Source organism: Pomacea canaliculata, linkage group LG12, assembly GCF_003073045.1.
Source record: "Pomacea canaliculata isolate SZHN2017 linkage group LG12, ASM307304v1, whole genome shotgun sequence".
Classification (NCBI taxonomy): Eukaryota; Metazoa; Mollusca; class Gastropoda; order Architaenioglossa; family Ampullariidae; genus Pomacea; species Pomacea canaliculata.
Genome location: NC_037601.1, coordinates 7895606 through 7912427, shown reverse-complemented (window position 1 = coordinate 7912427; position 16822 = coordinate 7895606). Strand labels below are relative to the sequence as shown.

The following is a 16822-nucleotide window of genomic DNA, read 5'->3' as shown; positions in this document are numbered from 1 at the left end:
TCTTCACAAAATTCAGAAAGGTAGGGAAGACGAGAGAAAGAGAGAGATATGGAGTGGAGATTGTATAGTGTAAATTCTTTCCTGGCTTTAGCTGAGGGACCTTCCCATCATGGTTCGTGGTAGACTGTCTCCTTTCTTTGCCTTTTATTCTCTTGCTCATCCCGGATGCTTATAAATCCCAGCTTTTATTCTCTCTCTGTATATTTATATCTCAACAATCACACTTCTTCCTATCACTAGTTTACTAAAGACTGGATCAAATGACTCCTCCACCACTAATATCTCGGTGGTTTTTGATTCTCTCCCTACCTCAAAAATGTACTTTTGTTCTCTTCACGATGTGCAGTGAACAGCTGGTGTTATGTGGTTAGCTTGTTACATGTTACATGCACACTCTCACACAAACTGTTGCCTAACACCTTATTGTTCAGCGGGGTTCTGTCTAAACCTGTCTGTATGTTTGTGTGTACTTTGTAGTGTAGGTGCTCTTTCTCTCTCTCTCTTCTGTTGTACCCTCTGAGTCTCTTCTTATTTTCTCGGCGTTCTCGGGGGAGCATAGAACCCATCCTGTATGATAAGGCGGTTGCTGGTGAACAGGTGACTAAGTGGGAACTTTGTCAATATCCTAAAATATCTGAGAGGTTTTACCTTTCGATCGCCATTGTTAGGTGTGACATGCCGATACTTCTTAACTTTGCTGCTCGTCAGACCCCACTCCTCCCCTTCCCTTCCACAGTCCATGACAGGGGTGAATCCAAACATCAATGAGCTGGTAGAAATGTCGCGATATATTTGTTCCGGAAAGTCCTGAGAACTGCTGAAACAATACAATATTTGTCTTGAACATACATCATACATTATTACACGGGTATAATTTAAATGTATAATTATTTTGTAGACGTATTCTTTTCTGTTATGTTCTCTTCGGATGTATTCTGCTTCGGACACAGAGTGTGGTTACATCAAGTCACAGCTCGTGTCGTCGATGTGAAACATGCATTTCGAAAATGATTTACACCCACTGCAACTTGACATAAACAAAGGCCACGAAATACCACGAGTCACTGAACGGGTATTGCAAGCGTCTATTGTGCCAGGCTACGCCCCCTCCTCTCCCAACCCACAACGGCGAGTAACTGTCAGAATTGTTTGAAAAAGGCGAGCTACGACTGCGTGCACCGAGAACTGTCTGATGTAAGCACACTTACCTGCCACCTTAACACTCCTCAAAAACGAGGGCGCAAAAAAATCTCAACGATTATCGGGAGATAGCATGTGACAAAATGTTTAACAAAAACTCTGATAAGCAGCTTTGGATTAAAAAAAAAAATTATCGAGGCGATGATATGAGTCACGTGTTTGAGCTGGGAGAGTCACATGTGGCAGATTTCTGACTTGTCCTTGTGCAGGCTTTTTCTATTTCCGTGTTACACCTGTACCTGTGTCTTCGTCGCTCATTCTGTCCATCTCTTTTACTATTATTCATCTGTGTATGTTTGTGCGAGAGAGAGAGAGAATAAGAGAGATTTGGCAACCAGAAAAAGACGATAGAAATTCTTTAGCATAACAATAATATAAAAAATATATATAAAAATGCATGGCAACGTACGAGAGTATATTACCGTATGTAAATGACTATTTTAAAATAACGAATATTCAAAGAGTCTCCAGCAACAAAAAATTATTATTAAAAAACGTGGAGCTTCTGTCAATGCGATCTCTTCTGGAAATATCAGCTTAAAATGAAAATCGCTGAGGCATCGTCGCTGGACTTCATCGTGGCATCTCTTGTTTGCTTGGGAACCTCGAGTTTCCTCTTGAGCTGATTGCAATGCCTGGGGTCGTCGTTGTTGGCCAACTTCGAACAGCTGCGACCTGTTTAAAAAGAGGAAACCACTTTACAAACGTTTTGTTCCTGTAATGCATTTAAATGACGAGGTGGCGATGTTTGTACACAAGTTTCTAAATTCTTTAAATAGTTTTTAGGCTTAGAAACATGACTAGAAAACACTGGCTACAGAAATAGCATGGGCAAAATAGCAAAGGACAGCCTCAACCTGATGGCCAGGTAAGCGGCCCGACGAGAGCTGACGGATCTCTCCGTATAGGACATGGCCTATTATCCCGCAGAATTATGGTGAGTTTTGACAATGTCTGTCATATCCTGAAGGTCTCATGGGCCGTTACAATAATCTTTGAGCTAGTGTGTACAACTCAGTTCAAAATGTTCTAGCTCTTGACTGGTAAAGTTGTAACAAACGGACGATAGACATTACACTCTCTGTATAAGATTTGCCGCGCCGCTGGAGAAATCTGAGAAAGTGACTTCAGTTTTCGGAGAAGGAAGACCGGTTATTGAGTCTTCTCCATAGCCTTAGTTTTATTATCCTAGCGAAGTCTCCTGCCGAAGATGGTGCGCAGCTCAGATACATACTAATGTGTCGAGAATGTCCACTCGACATGGTGGATGACAGTTATGACGCTGGGTGGAGAATTCCGACGGAAATATCAAAGATTGTCTCTTTGGTTTTACCTAAATTTAGTTTTAATAAATTAACTCAACGCTGTGCTATGGGTGTCTACATTCCACTGGCTCAAGAGGAAACAAACAAACAAACAAACAAACAAACAAACAAACAAACAAATAGCTACATAAACAGATAAAAAAAAGTAGGTACAAAACAGCTTTGGGTTGAGCCGGTGTACGTTGTGATGAAGTCGGAAAAAGATGTCATTGAAAATACTATCTGCCTGTTAATTAGAAATTTAATAATTCCTATTAATTTTTCTGCAGCCTTCTACTTGATGCAATTTTCTGTCAAGGTCGCCAGACCCTCGCCTCGGTCTGGTGCCACCACGCCCTGCTGCCTTGAGGTAAACCACAACCTCTCCTGTCTCAATCAATAATACAGAAGTTGGACTTACACAAAGGGCAGTCATACACAGCATCACTCAGAAGACCGGGAGATATTGTTTGCTAGGACTCGTCCCATGCACTAAGGTAGGGAACGCACGAAGCCGAGTCTTGAGCACACCACCGTCTCCCCGCACCAAAGCTTTCTCCCTCACTGCCGGTCCGATCCCCGGCCTTCAATAATTAGTCCCCGTGTAAACTCGGGGAGAAGAAATCTAGATACTAGGGGCCACGCCCCCATGTCCCGTCAAGGCCAGCAACAAAAGGTCCTACCAGGTGTGCCCCTGAGGCTGGTCTCTTACCTCCTGACCAGTCCCAGCGGAGCGATGCGCGACTCGTCGGCCCTTCTCGATCCTGACCGGACTAAACACCTGCCCCGGGCGCCTCTGGCTGGGTGCTCACATCATCCTCTTTGGTTTTTATATTGAATGGGGATAATCCCCGATGTAATGTACGCAAGGTACATTCTTTCAACTTACAGAATAACTGTCTCCTTGCCGAGATAGTGACGATATTATGTCCGTTAGGACAACTAAAGATGATCAGCACATGTCCATCCATATTTTGAAACTTCACTTCGCCTTGTCGTACTCACCAACAGACAAACATGGACCGTGGGGCCGCTATTGTAGATGGTAAATGGACTCTGTGTTACAGGTGTGAATTGTTGCCCGTTTGTAAAGGTACGAACATTGCACCCAACACAGATGTACTTTTTGTCAGTCACCAGGGGAATAAACTGAAAATATTGAATATTATCATCCTTGTGAGTAAAGAAAGATATAGATATCTATAGAAAGATAAACGAAAACAACAAAATTAAAGTTTTAAAATTTAGTTGTCTTCATGTTTGTGTCATTTCCGCTGTTCATTGTTTTCTCTTATTTTCTCTATTTTATGGAGAATATATTCAATTGTCGGTCCTAACCCTGACAGTATGTTCAGCTGTAAACCGTTCCACTTCAGCTTTCTAACCGCCAACAGCAAGTACTCGGCTGAGAAACATTTTATTGCTGGGGTTATGTGATCTCCACCCTGCCGCAGGGCCAGGGTAGCAATTAGGCAAAACTGACCACTTGTAAAAGTCAGCACCACGTGTACTCCTACCTTCCCTCCATGGGCGAAACCATTTTTTTAAAAAACCGCCCACAAGAAGTTCCGATTTGCCATCTTCTGTCGTTTTCAAGCAAAGCTGACTCACGAGGTTACAGGAGCATCCTTACACTTACATAGCGTTCGCCAAGCCACCAACTTCTGGACAGACAGGTGCTCTACAGACTGAAAAATCTATAACCACCCTTCCCTTGGCCACGGGCCCCATTGACGGAACACAGGCTGAAATTTTAGGGACCTTTTCTCGAATCTTAGAATCTGCTGTCGCCGTCTCCACACCAGCCATGCCGAGTCTGAGGTATCATGGCATCCGTATTTTGTGTCGCGGGCTGCCTTCCTTAGAGGTAAGAAATTTCTGTGTTTACACATATTTAAGCTTACCTCCTTTTATTTTAAGGTGTAGAGGGCCAAGGTCGGGTTATGTGCACCGAAGAACATTGTAATTTTGAAATTGGTTGGTCTGTTCTACTTTATTTATACATCCTGTAAACATTTCACTCTGCGTGGCTTTAATGTATGGACTCGTCTGCAGTATATTAAAATCTTTAATTAATATTACATGCTTTAAAAAAAATGCAACCGATTGCATAGGTAGGCATGTGACCGCGTGAGGCTCGCCTCGGTCTGGGGCCACCACGCCCTGCTTGCCTTGAGGTCAACCACAACCTCTCCTGTCTCAATCAATAATGTCAGGACGTTGGACTCACACAAAGAACTTAACTCCGTGTCTGAGGACAGTCCTACATGGAAATCCGAGTATCAGTTGAACATTACACTCCCACCTTTATATCTCCAGGATCAAACGAATGACAGGCTGGCCAAGACATAGGTTTACTGACTGTTGTGAAGCTGCTGATGGTAGTCACTAGATGTTATCATACATCTGTAATATTAGTGCGAGCACACACTGCGTTCGGAGGTACATAACACCTTAGTTTCCATCTTCAACCCAGACATTGTTGTTAAATAGAACGAATGAGTCTATATACAAACATTGTGCCTCCCTGGTTAATGCTACTTATCTGATCATAGTCTACTTTTTTAATAAGGCAAAACCAATGCGTTCTTTTAGCAGGGGACTGGGGAGTGATATGAACTCCACCACCATACCAACCTACTTACCCCTCCCATATACAAATTTTTATTGCCCAGAAATACAAATTTGTGAACAGCGATAATATTAAACGAACATACACCATCTGTTTATCTGTAGCTTTTTAACATCTCACATGGTTGTTTTCGAAATCTTTGCGTCTGCTTATGATCAATTAGCAGAACACTATAACTATGCATCCTCATTAACGCTTCTCGGTTATTCCTCCAAATATTGCCATGCTATGGTCCTGGTACTATGGAGACAAGGAGGCGGACAAGGCTGTCAGCAGCTAATGGCGGTCATTCAAAGGTTTCATTGTTTACCGGAAGCTTTTTCCCGTAGCTCGAGGATTAGACTCACGTGTCCTGGGCTAAATACAATTGTTCTCGGAGAAAGTGATGTCCAACACAACATGTTTCTAACATGTTTAGTGTGACGATGATGCGGCAAAACATCCTGCACGCTGTTTAGTGCCTTGTAACGGCCACAAAATGTAATGTGAAATACTCACGAACTATTTTTTTTTAAATTCCTTTACTCCATGAGTGGCTGCTTAAAGATCATCTACTCTCCATCAGGAAATTATAGTCACTCAGGTTTATATCTGTCTGTCCCGTGCACTCAATAATTATATAAGCGCAGAAATCTCTCGAACTTTGATAACAGGTGGACTTCGTCAGGCCGAGCAAGAAGCGGAGCAGACGATTTCTGTTCGAATTCGTTACAGATATGACGTCAGCTGGCGAGCGAGAGAAAGTAGAGCATTTTCACGTAAACGAGAATTGAAGTGTGTTACTCGCCAGCTGCTGGATAGCAATACTTGAAAACACGGAGGCGATTCTTTACACATCCATTTCAGCCAAGTATACACGAATCGTCTGACAGTTCCAGAAAGTTCTATTCTGCCGTTGACGACGATATAAGCCTCCTTTTCGACAAATTGTAGAGATTATTGCTCACCTACTTCACGGGTGCTCTCTCTAATTTATTGTACCGTGGGCTAAGTAGCTGCGGACTGAAGACGAATTAAACAGATTTGTCGTGGGTTGTGGTTTTCAAGCCGACATTTTCACAACAACTCACAGCGAAGCTGAGTCACGAGGTTAACGGAGCATCCCTGCACTTTCGCCGCGTTTCGCCACGCCACCAACTTTTGGACAGACCGGCGCTTTGCAGACGACAGAAAAATCTATAACCACCCTTCCCTTGGCCAGGGGACCCCCCTGACGGAACACAGGCCGAAATTTTAGGGACCTTTTCTCGAATTAGAATCTGCTGTCGCTCGTCTCCACACCAACCATCACCATGCCGAGTCTGAGGTATCATGGCATCAGTATTTTGTGTCGCGGGCTGCCTTACTTGGAGGTAAGAAATTTCGGTGTTTACACATCTGTTCGCTGACATACTTTTAAGGTGCAGAGGCCAAGGTCGGGTTATGTGCACCGAAAAACATTCTAATTTTGAAATTGGGTTGGTCTGTTCTACTTTATTTATACGTTCTGTCGACATTTCACTCTGCATGGCTTTAAGTATAGAATCGTCAGCAGTATATTAAAATCTTTAATTAATATTGAATGCTTTAAAAATACATTCGATTGCATAGTTTCGTAGCCGTGTGACCGCGTTTAGTTCACGAAGGTCGAGGTATGAAGGCCACCAGTAACACAAGCTGTGCGATGTACGGATGATACGAGCAGATTACCTTGAACTTGTCAGCGCCAGTGAATCGTAGCCAAGCTGTGTATTGATGCTTGTTGATGTTGTGAGAGCACTACACGGAACGGACACGGCGCTGCTGACTCGAGAACACAGCACGAGGCGCAGACGAGACTACGGGTCATCGCAAGTTTAAGACCTTGACCTTTGCAATGCCCTGTTGAAGTCTCGAGCGCTCTGACTGTGTGTGTGTGCGCGCGTTTGTTATGCGTACACTGCTGATATTTAATACCTGTCATTTTTTTTATTCGATTCGTATGTGTATTTTTATTGGTATTTTCCGATTCGTATGTGTGTTGTGTATGCAAGTTGCGATTTGACTTTATCAGAGCTCTATTAACGCGGAGAACAGAAAAGAGAAGATTCATCGAAAATTAACAGAAAAGACATTAGGAGGAAATTAACCGGAAGCTAGACGCTATGATGTTTCCAACACACGCAGATGACGTTTTGGACAATTTACATGGACCTATGTTTTGACGGAAATTAAATCTCATCCTCCGGAAACCAACGATGAAAATTACATTAACTCAAAAGAACTGACAGGACATAGAACAAAACAAAGACCAACGTGAACCAAGAAACCAGACCCCAAAAAAACAGAAAAGATGTGTGCACGTGCACGCGTGCGTCAGAGAGATAAACTATAAAGATTATTACAACTTTTTGTGCAAGCTGTCTTAAAAAAAAGGACAGAGCCGAAGACCGGAAACATTACTTCTCATAAATTCACAGAACACAAAGGACAAGGAGTTATCTTCCCGCTGACGGAAGTTGGGCCAACCCCACAGAGACATGCATCTGAATCCCGTGGCATTTGCTTGGATCTGTTGAAGGAAATTAAATCCTGTCTCAGGAAAGGAAGAATAGCAGACTGAGGTGATGTAAATAAGATGATTGATACGAGACAGAATGCCTGTCACACGCAAGGACTCTTAGTCACGCAGACTTAGAAGCATGCGTGCGGGCACAGACACTTTCTGTTCTCTCTTTCTCTCTTTCACACACACACACGTACGCGTAGCCTTGTCTGACATGCAGATAAATAAAACGCGTAAACAGATATACAAACGGTCTCTCTTTTTTATAATGCATACCCACTCAGAGACAGGTCTCCGTTCTCTAGGTACAAGCCTGTCCCCATGCGCACATAGCGTGAGCTCACAAAAGGTCAGGGATGCACTTACTATGACCTCAACTCTCCTGTCGGTCGTAGCTTAGACAAATACTGGGTGTCTGTGTGTGTGTGTACACTTTAAAGGGATGTCACCTTCTTTTGCCTTTGAAAGATTTTTTGTTGAAATAACGGTGGTAGGGTTGTATATTGAAAACTTGACATGTGGGGAGGGGGAATAGGTGTCTTACGCCGAGCCAGCAACTAAGGAAGCCAGCCTTGTAGACAGATGCCACATGAAGAGAAAGAACAGCGAGCCCGAGACCAGAGCTGACCCCAGTACAGCCAACACTGACTGTATTGGCGACAGGCGCTAACCGTTGCGCCACCGGACCGCCCTCGACAACGAGGAACAATAATTCACGTAGATATACAATCCTCTACTGTCCGAGAGGAAAGAAAAAAAATGATTCGTCACAGTGGAGGGAGATGAGGGTACCTGTCAGGTCAGAGGGGAAGCAATCAGCGAAGCCAGATCACTAGGGTAGCCGGCACAGCATGTGCTCCTCGTCTCCCTCTCCTGGTCCAACCATTCTTTTCCGCCCTGAGGTAGAAGGCTCTATTATTTAAAATTAATTGCTCTATGGTGAATTCTAAAGCCTCGAAAATGTCTGTAACCCTCAAAAACGTGTCCTAATTTATTAAAAACGTCTATTGTTGACATTTAAAGATTGTTCAATTCATATGATAACTTCCAGTCTTGAACTCCAAATGTCTTGACGTTCGTATGTTCAGCATTATTTCATCTTTTTCATTCTAGTCCTTGACACGCACATTGCTATCCAAAAACCATCAGACCACATCTGTGTTGTAGCAACGAGGACAGTTGCACCTGGTTGAGGTAGTGTAGTCTTAACACTCAACAGCTAGCCTTACGGGAAAGGTTTTGAAAAAAAAATTCTAATTTTTAAAAAAGGTTTTAATGTGTTACAAAAAAAAAAAAAAGGCGGTGGTGGGGGAAACGAGCGAGGCGAAGGACGCATTACAATTACATTATAGTCAGATCAAGGATCACGCCTAGGACACCATGATGGCCACACGAATAACACCATGCTGGTCAACACAAACTAAGGTCATGATCTGAGGCTATTTCATCAACGAGGGGTGAAGGGTCGCGGAGACCTTGCTGCCTTTCAGCACTTGGTAAAAGGCACGAGCACGGATTGGCTGTAAAGACTTTAATCCGCGGACTTAAGTGGACTTCGTGCGTGCCGCCCCAGCTCACCTCTGTCTCGCCCGAGCTTAGCTTTGAAAGCGATGCCCTAACCGTACAGCAGACGGACAGATGTGCGGTGACAGGTTAGAAGCAGCCAGAAGCCGTGTTTGCTCGGCAGCATTTTAGCTGCTAAGGAGCATACAATCGACTTGCAGTTAACGTCAAAGGTCATGGCGACTCTTGTAATGCGCGTGGTGTCACGTGACGCCGTGGCTTTGCCGATCTTTCACGAATTTGACGAATAGCATCCCAGTGGGGATTACAGCGCTTTTGACTGAACAGTCTGCATAACAATCCTCATGTCTGCGTGTATGTGCGCGTAACCCGTGGTAGCATGCTGTTAAAAGAACAGATAAAAGATCCAATAACTCCATAGAGGCAGTGATGTATAAGCTTTATCGAGTCTAGACTACGACCCGTGGAAGTCGCAGTTCTTCCATTCCATGATAAATGAGGTATCCATTTCTGCTGCTTAGGCCCTGTTAGAGTTCTCTAGTCAAAGATCCAGGCGAGCCTCGATCCGACGATCTTTTTCCAAATCGAGGCGCACTGCGCGTGAAGCTACAACACTTCATGTCCTGTTGTTATTATGTGTTAAGTGACTAAAGAACAATTCCTCTGTTACCCCGTATTTGCCTCCCCCCTATCAGTTCCCTCCTCCACCCCACCCACCCCCGAGACCTGGATATGGAGAACGAGGGGAAGATTACTACCTTTTACCTGTCATTGCACGAACCCAAAGCTTTTGAGGTGAGAGGCGTTCTCTGTGAGGCTGGGCTACTTTCCGGGTGGATCTGGTTAGCGACCAAAACATTTTCGAAAAAATCCCTTTGTTAGGCTTTCAGACAAGGAATAAGAGATTGCGAGGTCATACTGACTGACTTCAGAACAAGAACTGCCTTTTAAAATGGCAACTATGTTTTTTAAATCACAATTTGTATGTCCTGACATTTTGACAATGTCTTAATGAAAGGGTCTGGGTATCGATGGCATACCCAGCACAGGTTTCTTTTTGCGCAGAAATATCTTTAAAGTGTCTTGGTGGTGGTTGTGGTGGTGGTGGGGAGTAAGCATGTAATGTATAGATATTTAAGGCCTCGCAACAAAAAGCTATAATAAGAAAGTCACCACATCTTTCACTCAGGAGCTCAGGAGGTTAGCAACACAAGGATTGATTTCTCCTTTAACAAAATAGTAATATTAAGTTACTTGCAGACCTGATGTCTCGCAAAACTGCTGTTTTGCAGCAGTTTGGAACACGATCCGTTCGTGGCGATGAGCAAATAATGGCATACCTGTGGGAAGGGGATAGTGGTGGGAATCGTGGGTCGTCATGTACAGACCTGCAGCTGTCTGTCAACCTGAGTGTGCTACAGGTCGCCCCTCCAACAATCAGAGGCTTGTATCTGTCCCTTACTTGCTTGGTCCTTCCTCTTAATGCCATTTAGAAGAAGAGGAAGACTGGTAAAATGGGAGAGTATCACAGCTCTTGACAATATTGCCCACTGTTTGGGTCCGTTGTTTAACTCTCTTACTGCTTATCTATCAATCAAACGAATTTATTGTTTATCTGCTCTGTGACAACGATCTTTATCTCTCTTTTTTGATGCTCTCTCTCCTTCACATGTATCTACGAGTACACGCACTTACACAGATGGGAGGGGCAGAGAGAAGCAACTTAACGGTGACAGGTAAACGAATGGCATCATTGACATTGTATTGAAGCTGCACTACCTGTACTTCTGACAAAGGTGTTGTTACGAGAGGAAGAGTCTAGCCGCAGGTGAGCACGAGAGAGACTTTGCATGTCGTCGATGTCATCACACAACATATCCCCGACTAATTTATGCCCCGTGACACAAGTGTAAACGATTGGTTTGCACGTGCCTCGAGGTGTTACCGTGATTAAAACGAAAGTAAAAAGCTGCAGGAGGAGCCGCTATAACCTGTGAGATGGTGATTGCACATTCACTTTGTCGGTCATGAATATTGCCAGATGATTAATGCTCCTTCAGGCTGCAGGTCGTCAGCTATAAATTCTGTCAGGAGATAAACTAACAATTAGTCTGTCAGTCGTAAAATTGCTGAGGCTGGCTCTTACAAGGCCGATGATTAAAATAAAGACGCAGCATACATAAAGCAGTGAAGGTGAGACGGTGACCGTTCGCACATAAATCATGGTCACTCATCTTCCGCAACTTTCATCACTAGTGACAGTGTCTTCTAGGACAGAAGAAGGGCATTTACTTTTTTTTTCCCCATCACAGCGATTAAACTTGACCTTAACAATAAACGAACTTTGACCTCTACCACTCGTGTTACTTTCATTGTGGCCCGGGTACCATGCCCCTCTGGCTCTGCGTAAATATTGCTTATGTTCTGCCTGTAGAGCAGGACAATTAATTACACCCTATACTCCTAGGTCAAGAGAGCGGTTAAAGCTTATCAAAAGTCCAATTAGTTTTATGGGAAGAGTCGAATGGCTGTAACTGTGTCGGCATCGTTTAAACCCTGAATATCGGATACACAATTAAGCAAGTGCTCTACTTAATGAGCTGCCGGGATAGTAAATGATACTGTAGATAGTATATTGTCTTGTTAATATTCTCTCGTGAGAATGATTTGTAGCATATTGTACATCGTGAGTAGTGCTACTACTACCTCGATATCACGAGGTATGTACATATCATTTTATGTACTTCGTGGTGTGCGGCTCCGATAAGACCACGTGTGGTCGCACGAGGCTAATACCTGTCAGATTTATTTACTTTGCAGTGAGGCATGCACCAGGGGGCAACGTGGGCATCCGCTTCCTCAAAAATCATAGCGAAAGGGACAAGACTATTTTTTTTTTTTTTGCCCCCTCCCACATTTGGGCCAATGCTCGAGATGTGATTTCTCACAAAGTGTAAAAAGAAAGAAAAAAGAGATTTGATTCGATACTTTACTGCTTCAGTATATCTCCAGCAAGAAGAGGAGAGAGAGAGAGCCAAAGAGGAGATAACTGGAATGGGGTGTGGTGATGATGTGTCGGGGTGAAGGGAAGGGTAGATGTAAAAGCCTTCCTGGGCGTTGGCTGAGTGACCTGCCAGGGAGATGTTCATAATTCGTGGTGGTCTATCACCTTCTTAGCTGTCTTCTTCCATGCTTCACTCATCCTAGGGGTAGGCCCCCAATAAACATCCCAGCTATCACAATTCTTTCTCTCACAAGTTGACAAGAAGCAGGTTCAAGTCACTACCATGGCACTAAGTACCTCAGTCTAGTCTACTTGTTGTTGATAATCTATATTCTTCTAGTCTGTAATCACTCGTGAACTGAAAAGTATATAATATCTATAACAGTATTAACTCCTTGTAGACATATTCAAAAATATCAAAAGGAATTTTTTCCCCATCAAGACAGATGCCGAGACAGATCGGAAGGTTACTTTTTGAGGCAGCACTTTGCAAGAGCACAGACAGTCCATTAATATCACTAGAATCCATAGCTCTGACACTGACTTCACCAGACTGAAAGGCATTTCTGCCAATATCATCATCTGAACCCAGACAAAAGGACTGTTCAGTTAACAGTCAAAGCATCTTACTATCCTAGTTACCACGGTAACAGTTTTTCTGCCTTACAACCAATAAAAACATATCTGATAAGTTCCAGGACACAGAAGCGTTTGAATAACTGTCTCATCATGCACATGTTTAAAGATGAAATTACAATAGAGTTCATTAACAGATGATGCAGGGATTTTTTTTAAACAGACTTGCAAATCGTAAATGTAAGTAATATGATTATAAAATTTATCTAATTCATATATGATTTCTTGTGATTGCGATAGCTCTTTTTTTTCATAATGTGCGAGCGTCGCTCATTGATAGCATGGAGTCCCCCCACCACCCCCTCTCACCTCACAGCTGAGCATCGTCCTACACCACTGCTTGGTGAATACTCTTGATAATGTGTGGGGCCCGTTACATGTCATTTGTAAAACGGCAAGCCGTTAATTAAAGCTTATGTTAACTTAGGCGAAAGTGCCTGCAGCAACAAAGAGTAATCTTCTCTATGAGTTCGACTCGACACTTCAAGCTTCGTAAGCTAAAAACTTTTTTTTTTTTTTTTCATTTCTGATTTAATGGTAGTCCCTGGACCAGCACTCATAGCTTACTGATAGAGGGACTGAGGTTAAAGTTCATCTCGTCAGCACCGAGGGTCTGCTGCATGATGGCAATGAAAGAGGTTTGTTTGAATATTGCCAGTCGTTCAGATTTGGGATTAGTACAACCCCTGTCACAGTGACTCAATGGTTACAATAACTTATATGTGGTATGCAGTACAAAGAAATTGTTATTGAATGTTTGTATTTATCATTATAGATTACAGTGGTATCCATACATTATAGTCACAAATGGCCATCAAGTTTCTTATCTCGTGAAATCCAATTTTCACATTTTAAAAACATCCTTGCATCGTAATGCGACACACTGCAGCTTGCTTCTTCGATCGAGATGGAAGATAAGGGGAAAGAAACCGGAAACAAATACAAGAGAGTATCGACAAAAGATATTTTCCGAAAAAAACTTGTTTTTGTCCCAAATTCCACCTGCTCCATGGCCCCAGGGACATTACATTCCAATCGTATGAAACCGTCACTCAAAGGGCATGTTAAGCCCGCTTCATACGGTTTAACTAAATCGACAAAAATCGTGGCCAAGGAAAAGACTAGTTACTTCCCCGTGAAGACTGTATATTATTTCAGTTGAAAGATTTTTCCTCAGCTGAGGGTAGGTTGTGTCCCAAGACAAAAATGTGGACATTACTTAGCAGACTGTCCTACTGACTCTGCCATCGGTTTTCCACTTGGTCAAACCGTGTGAAGGATGGCTTTGCGGGAAGAGTTCGTCTGATAAGTAAACATTTATCTAAGCTATCTTACTCATCTGACACCTCTGCAGTGACCTAGGAGTCGTTATCTAATTAACATATTGCACCTATAGCTGATGTTTTGAGGAAGACCAGAGGTGTAGAGCTCATAACTGACTCGCAGTAGTGAGTTACACAAGAGCGAATTACAGAAATACTGCCGGAAACATCCTTTTCTGAAAAGGTCAGTGCGTGTTTTCCTTGATTTTGAACCACTTTATTTACATAGAACTTAGCCAGTTTTGCATATATTCTGTTGTCTATCAGTTTTTGTTGTTGACAGTTTGAACTGTAGACCCGCAATGTCATCCTGGGTGGTTCAGCCTGTATGGACATTATTCTTTTTTTTTTATTATACTCTGTAAATGGGACAGTTCAGTTTTAAGCATTAACACATACTTTACTTACTCCTACGCGGTACATAAGGTCACTAGTGACCTCCATTTTTGTCTGTTTTAGCTAATGTTGTTCCATTATAGTTTCTAATTCTTTAGTTCTCTCTCTACTGACCTTCGCATTTTTCTTTTCGGCCCACCACGTTTCCTCTTGCTATCAGCCTGTCCAGTGAAGGACTATTTTGGGTAATGCCTGTAGTTTCATCCAGCATTTACTTTCACAGAATAAGAACGAAAAGATATTGCCTCTGTAGATTCTTACTTTTGTATTCAGATAACGCTCACTTATCGTTTAAAAATATTTAGAGTTGTGGAAGATGTTGCTCAATATCGGCTAAAGATATTGCTCCATATTATTTGCTATCACTGGTCGTTAGCAAACAAATCTTTGCCTGCTTTATTTATGATTTTTTTTCTCTTTACTTTTCCCGGAGAAAATATTAATAAACTCAGTATCACACACATAACTCGTACAGTTTGTAGTGTATAGAGTAACACAGCAAGGAGAGGGGGATATTCTAAACCCTCGATCATTACTCGAACCCATACACAGAACCCCTTTGCAGTACGTAAAAAACCTCTACAGCAAGGAGAACACCCACACTCAAACTCTCGTATTACTTGAACCCATCTTGAACCTGTGCACTCAGGACCTCCGTCTGCACGAGTGTTCCGGGGTGGGTGGGTGGCCGCGCGAGGGCTACTACCCGTGAGGTCAAGCCAAGGACGCTGCAAGCCAGGTGTCTGGTCGTATCACGTGTCTGTATTGTTGTATCGATCTCATCAATCATGAGTGATTTCACGAGCACACGGAAACGATCTCGGACCCCAGTCGCCCACTCAGCCTCCAAAATGGCGCGAAAGAAAAAGGTGAGCGAAAGATTTTGTTTGGAAGAAAGCTTTGCCGTTCCCAGCGTGCACCACTAGACACTTGCCGTCAGCATGTCAAGAATTCCGATTGATGTGTTTGTGGATTGAGTCCCCTCCCCCACTTTACCTGGGGTGTGTACCCCTACCAAATACCCTAGTTATGTAGGTCCACCTCTAAACATAATGCGAGACTTTTTTTCAGAAATATCAACTGGGTGACACGATAGGTTCGTTTTTCTGTGCACAACATAAAGACCTTTGAACCCGGGTACAGTGAGGTTCATTTGCGCTCTGATTAATGGAGATTAAGGCAACGCATTGAGGTACAAACTGTCGGCAATAGTCAATAGACCGCTTCTGTCGAGTGCCCATATGTCAGCTGTTGTCCTGTTCGGTGCGGTGGGAAAAAAGTCGTTAAACCACCAACACCTTGCTACGTCATTTGTTTCTAGCCGTTGGCGCCTGCTTATACATTCGTCAGCTCACCTACCCGGCACTAGAGTCCGTAGTGGCTTTCAGCCGCTTTTATGGCCGATAAGTTGTTCTTGCGTACCCATTCCACTTCGGGGTCAAATGTACACAAGCACAAGTTAAAGTGGGAGGAAAAATGCTCGTCGACACCGTGTAGATGTCCTTCTGTCGTTAGTCGAGACATCGAGACAGCAGATTCGAATCCAAACTAATGAGGCTATTAAAAAAAAAAAAGTATTCCAGTTAAAATGTCAAACGAGACAGCACTTAGTAATGTCGAGGTGGTGCGTTTAATTAATTGTGGGAGTCGCATCGATCTTTACAGGATAAAAGTAGGACTGCTGGGGAAAATGTCTGTTGAGAATAGCCATTTTCGGTTTGTCAGCTATTAGGTTTTTTTTTGCGACATTTCCCACATGTATTGACGGTTTCGGAAAATTATGCATGCACGTGACCTTCCCTCCATATGTCAGCTTGACCTCTTCCAGCTAATCACTATGTGTCCTGTTTGAACCATGGCTGTGTTTCGACTTTCATTTAGCGTATTTTATTATATTTCTGTATAATTGTAATTATGTAGAGTTACCTGCCCTAATCGCCTCATTCACTTGAAGGTGGAGCTCGACAACTTGTGTTTCTTTGTTTTCTTTGCTGGACTTTTCTGCCTACTACAGTCTCGTCCAGTCCGTGTTACGGCCTACTAACAATAGAGATCACATCTTGGTGTGGGTCATTAATCGACCTGATGACCAGTTAGTGCAGTCAGTTGATTTTTCTCAAGATCTCTCGTCTGACCACTAAGGCGCACTGATCGCCATTGCCCATCATCGGTTCCAGGTTTTACACCGTTATGCTCGTTATGCAATATTGATGGACTGGCATTCAGAGCACAACTTCAGATATGCTGCTCCACCCACCATCTGTTCATCAATTGGACTGT

General features: G+C 43.2%; 1 protein-coding gene across 2 annotated transcripts in view; it reads left to right on the top strand.

Annotated features, from left to right (window-relative positions):
• The first annotated feature begins 6271 nt into the window (after nucleotides 1–6271).
• LOC112553390 (carbonic anhydrase 2-like) overlaps nucleotides 6272–16822 on the top strand; it is a 43272-nt gene continuing 32721 nt past the window's right edge. Inside the window, exon 1 of one of the 2 annotated variants that reach the window (XM_025220578.1) lies at nucleotides 6272–6488. In XM_025220578.1, the coding sequence (XP_025076363.1) occupies nucleotides 6429–6488 (60 nt within the window). In that variant the 5' untranslated portion in view covers nucleotides 6272–6428. Of the gene's footprint in view, nucleotides 6489–15245; nucleotides 15412–16822 lie in introns of those variants that run through there. The other variant, XM_025220577.1, reaches the window with a different exon arrangement.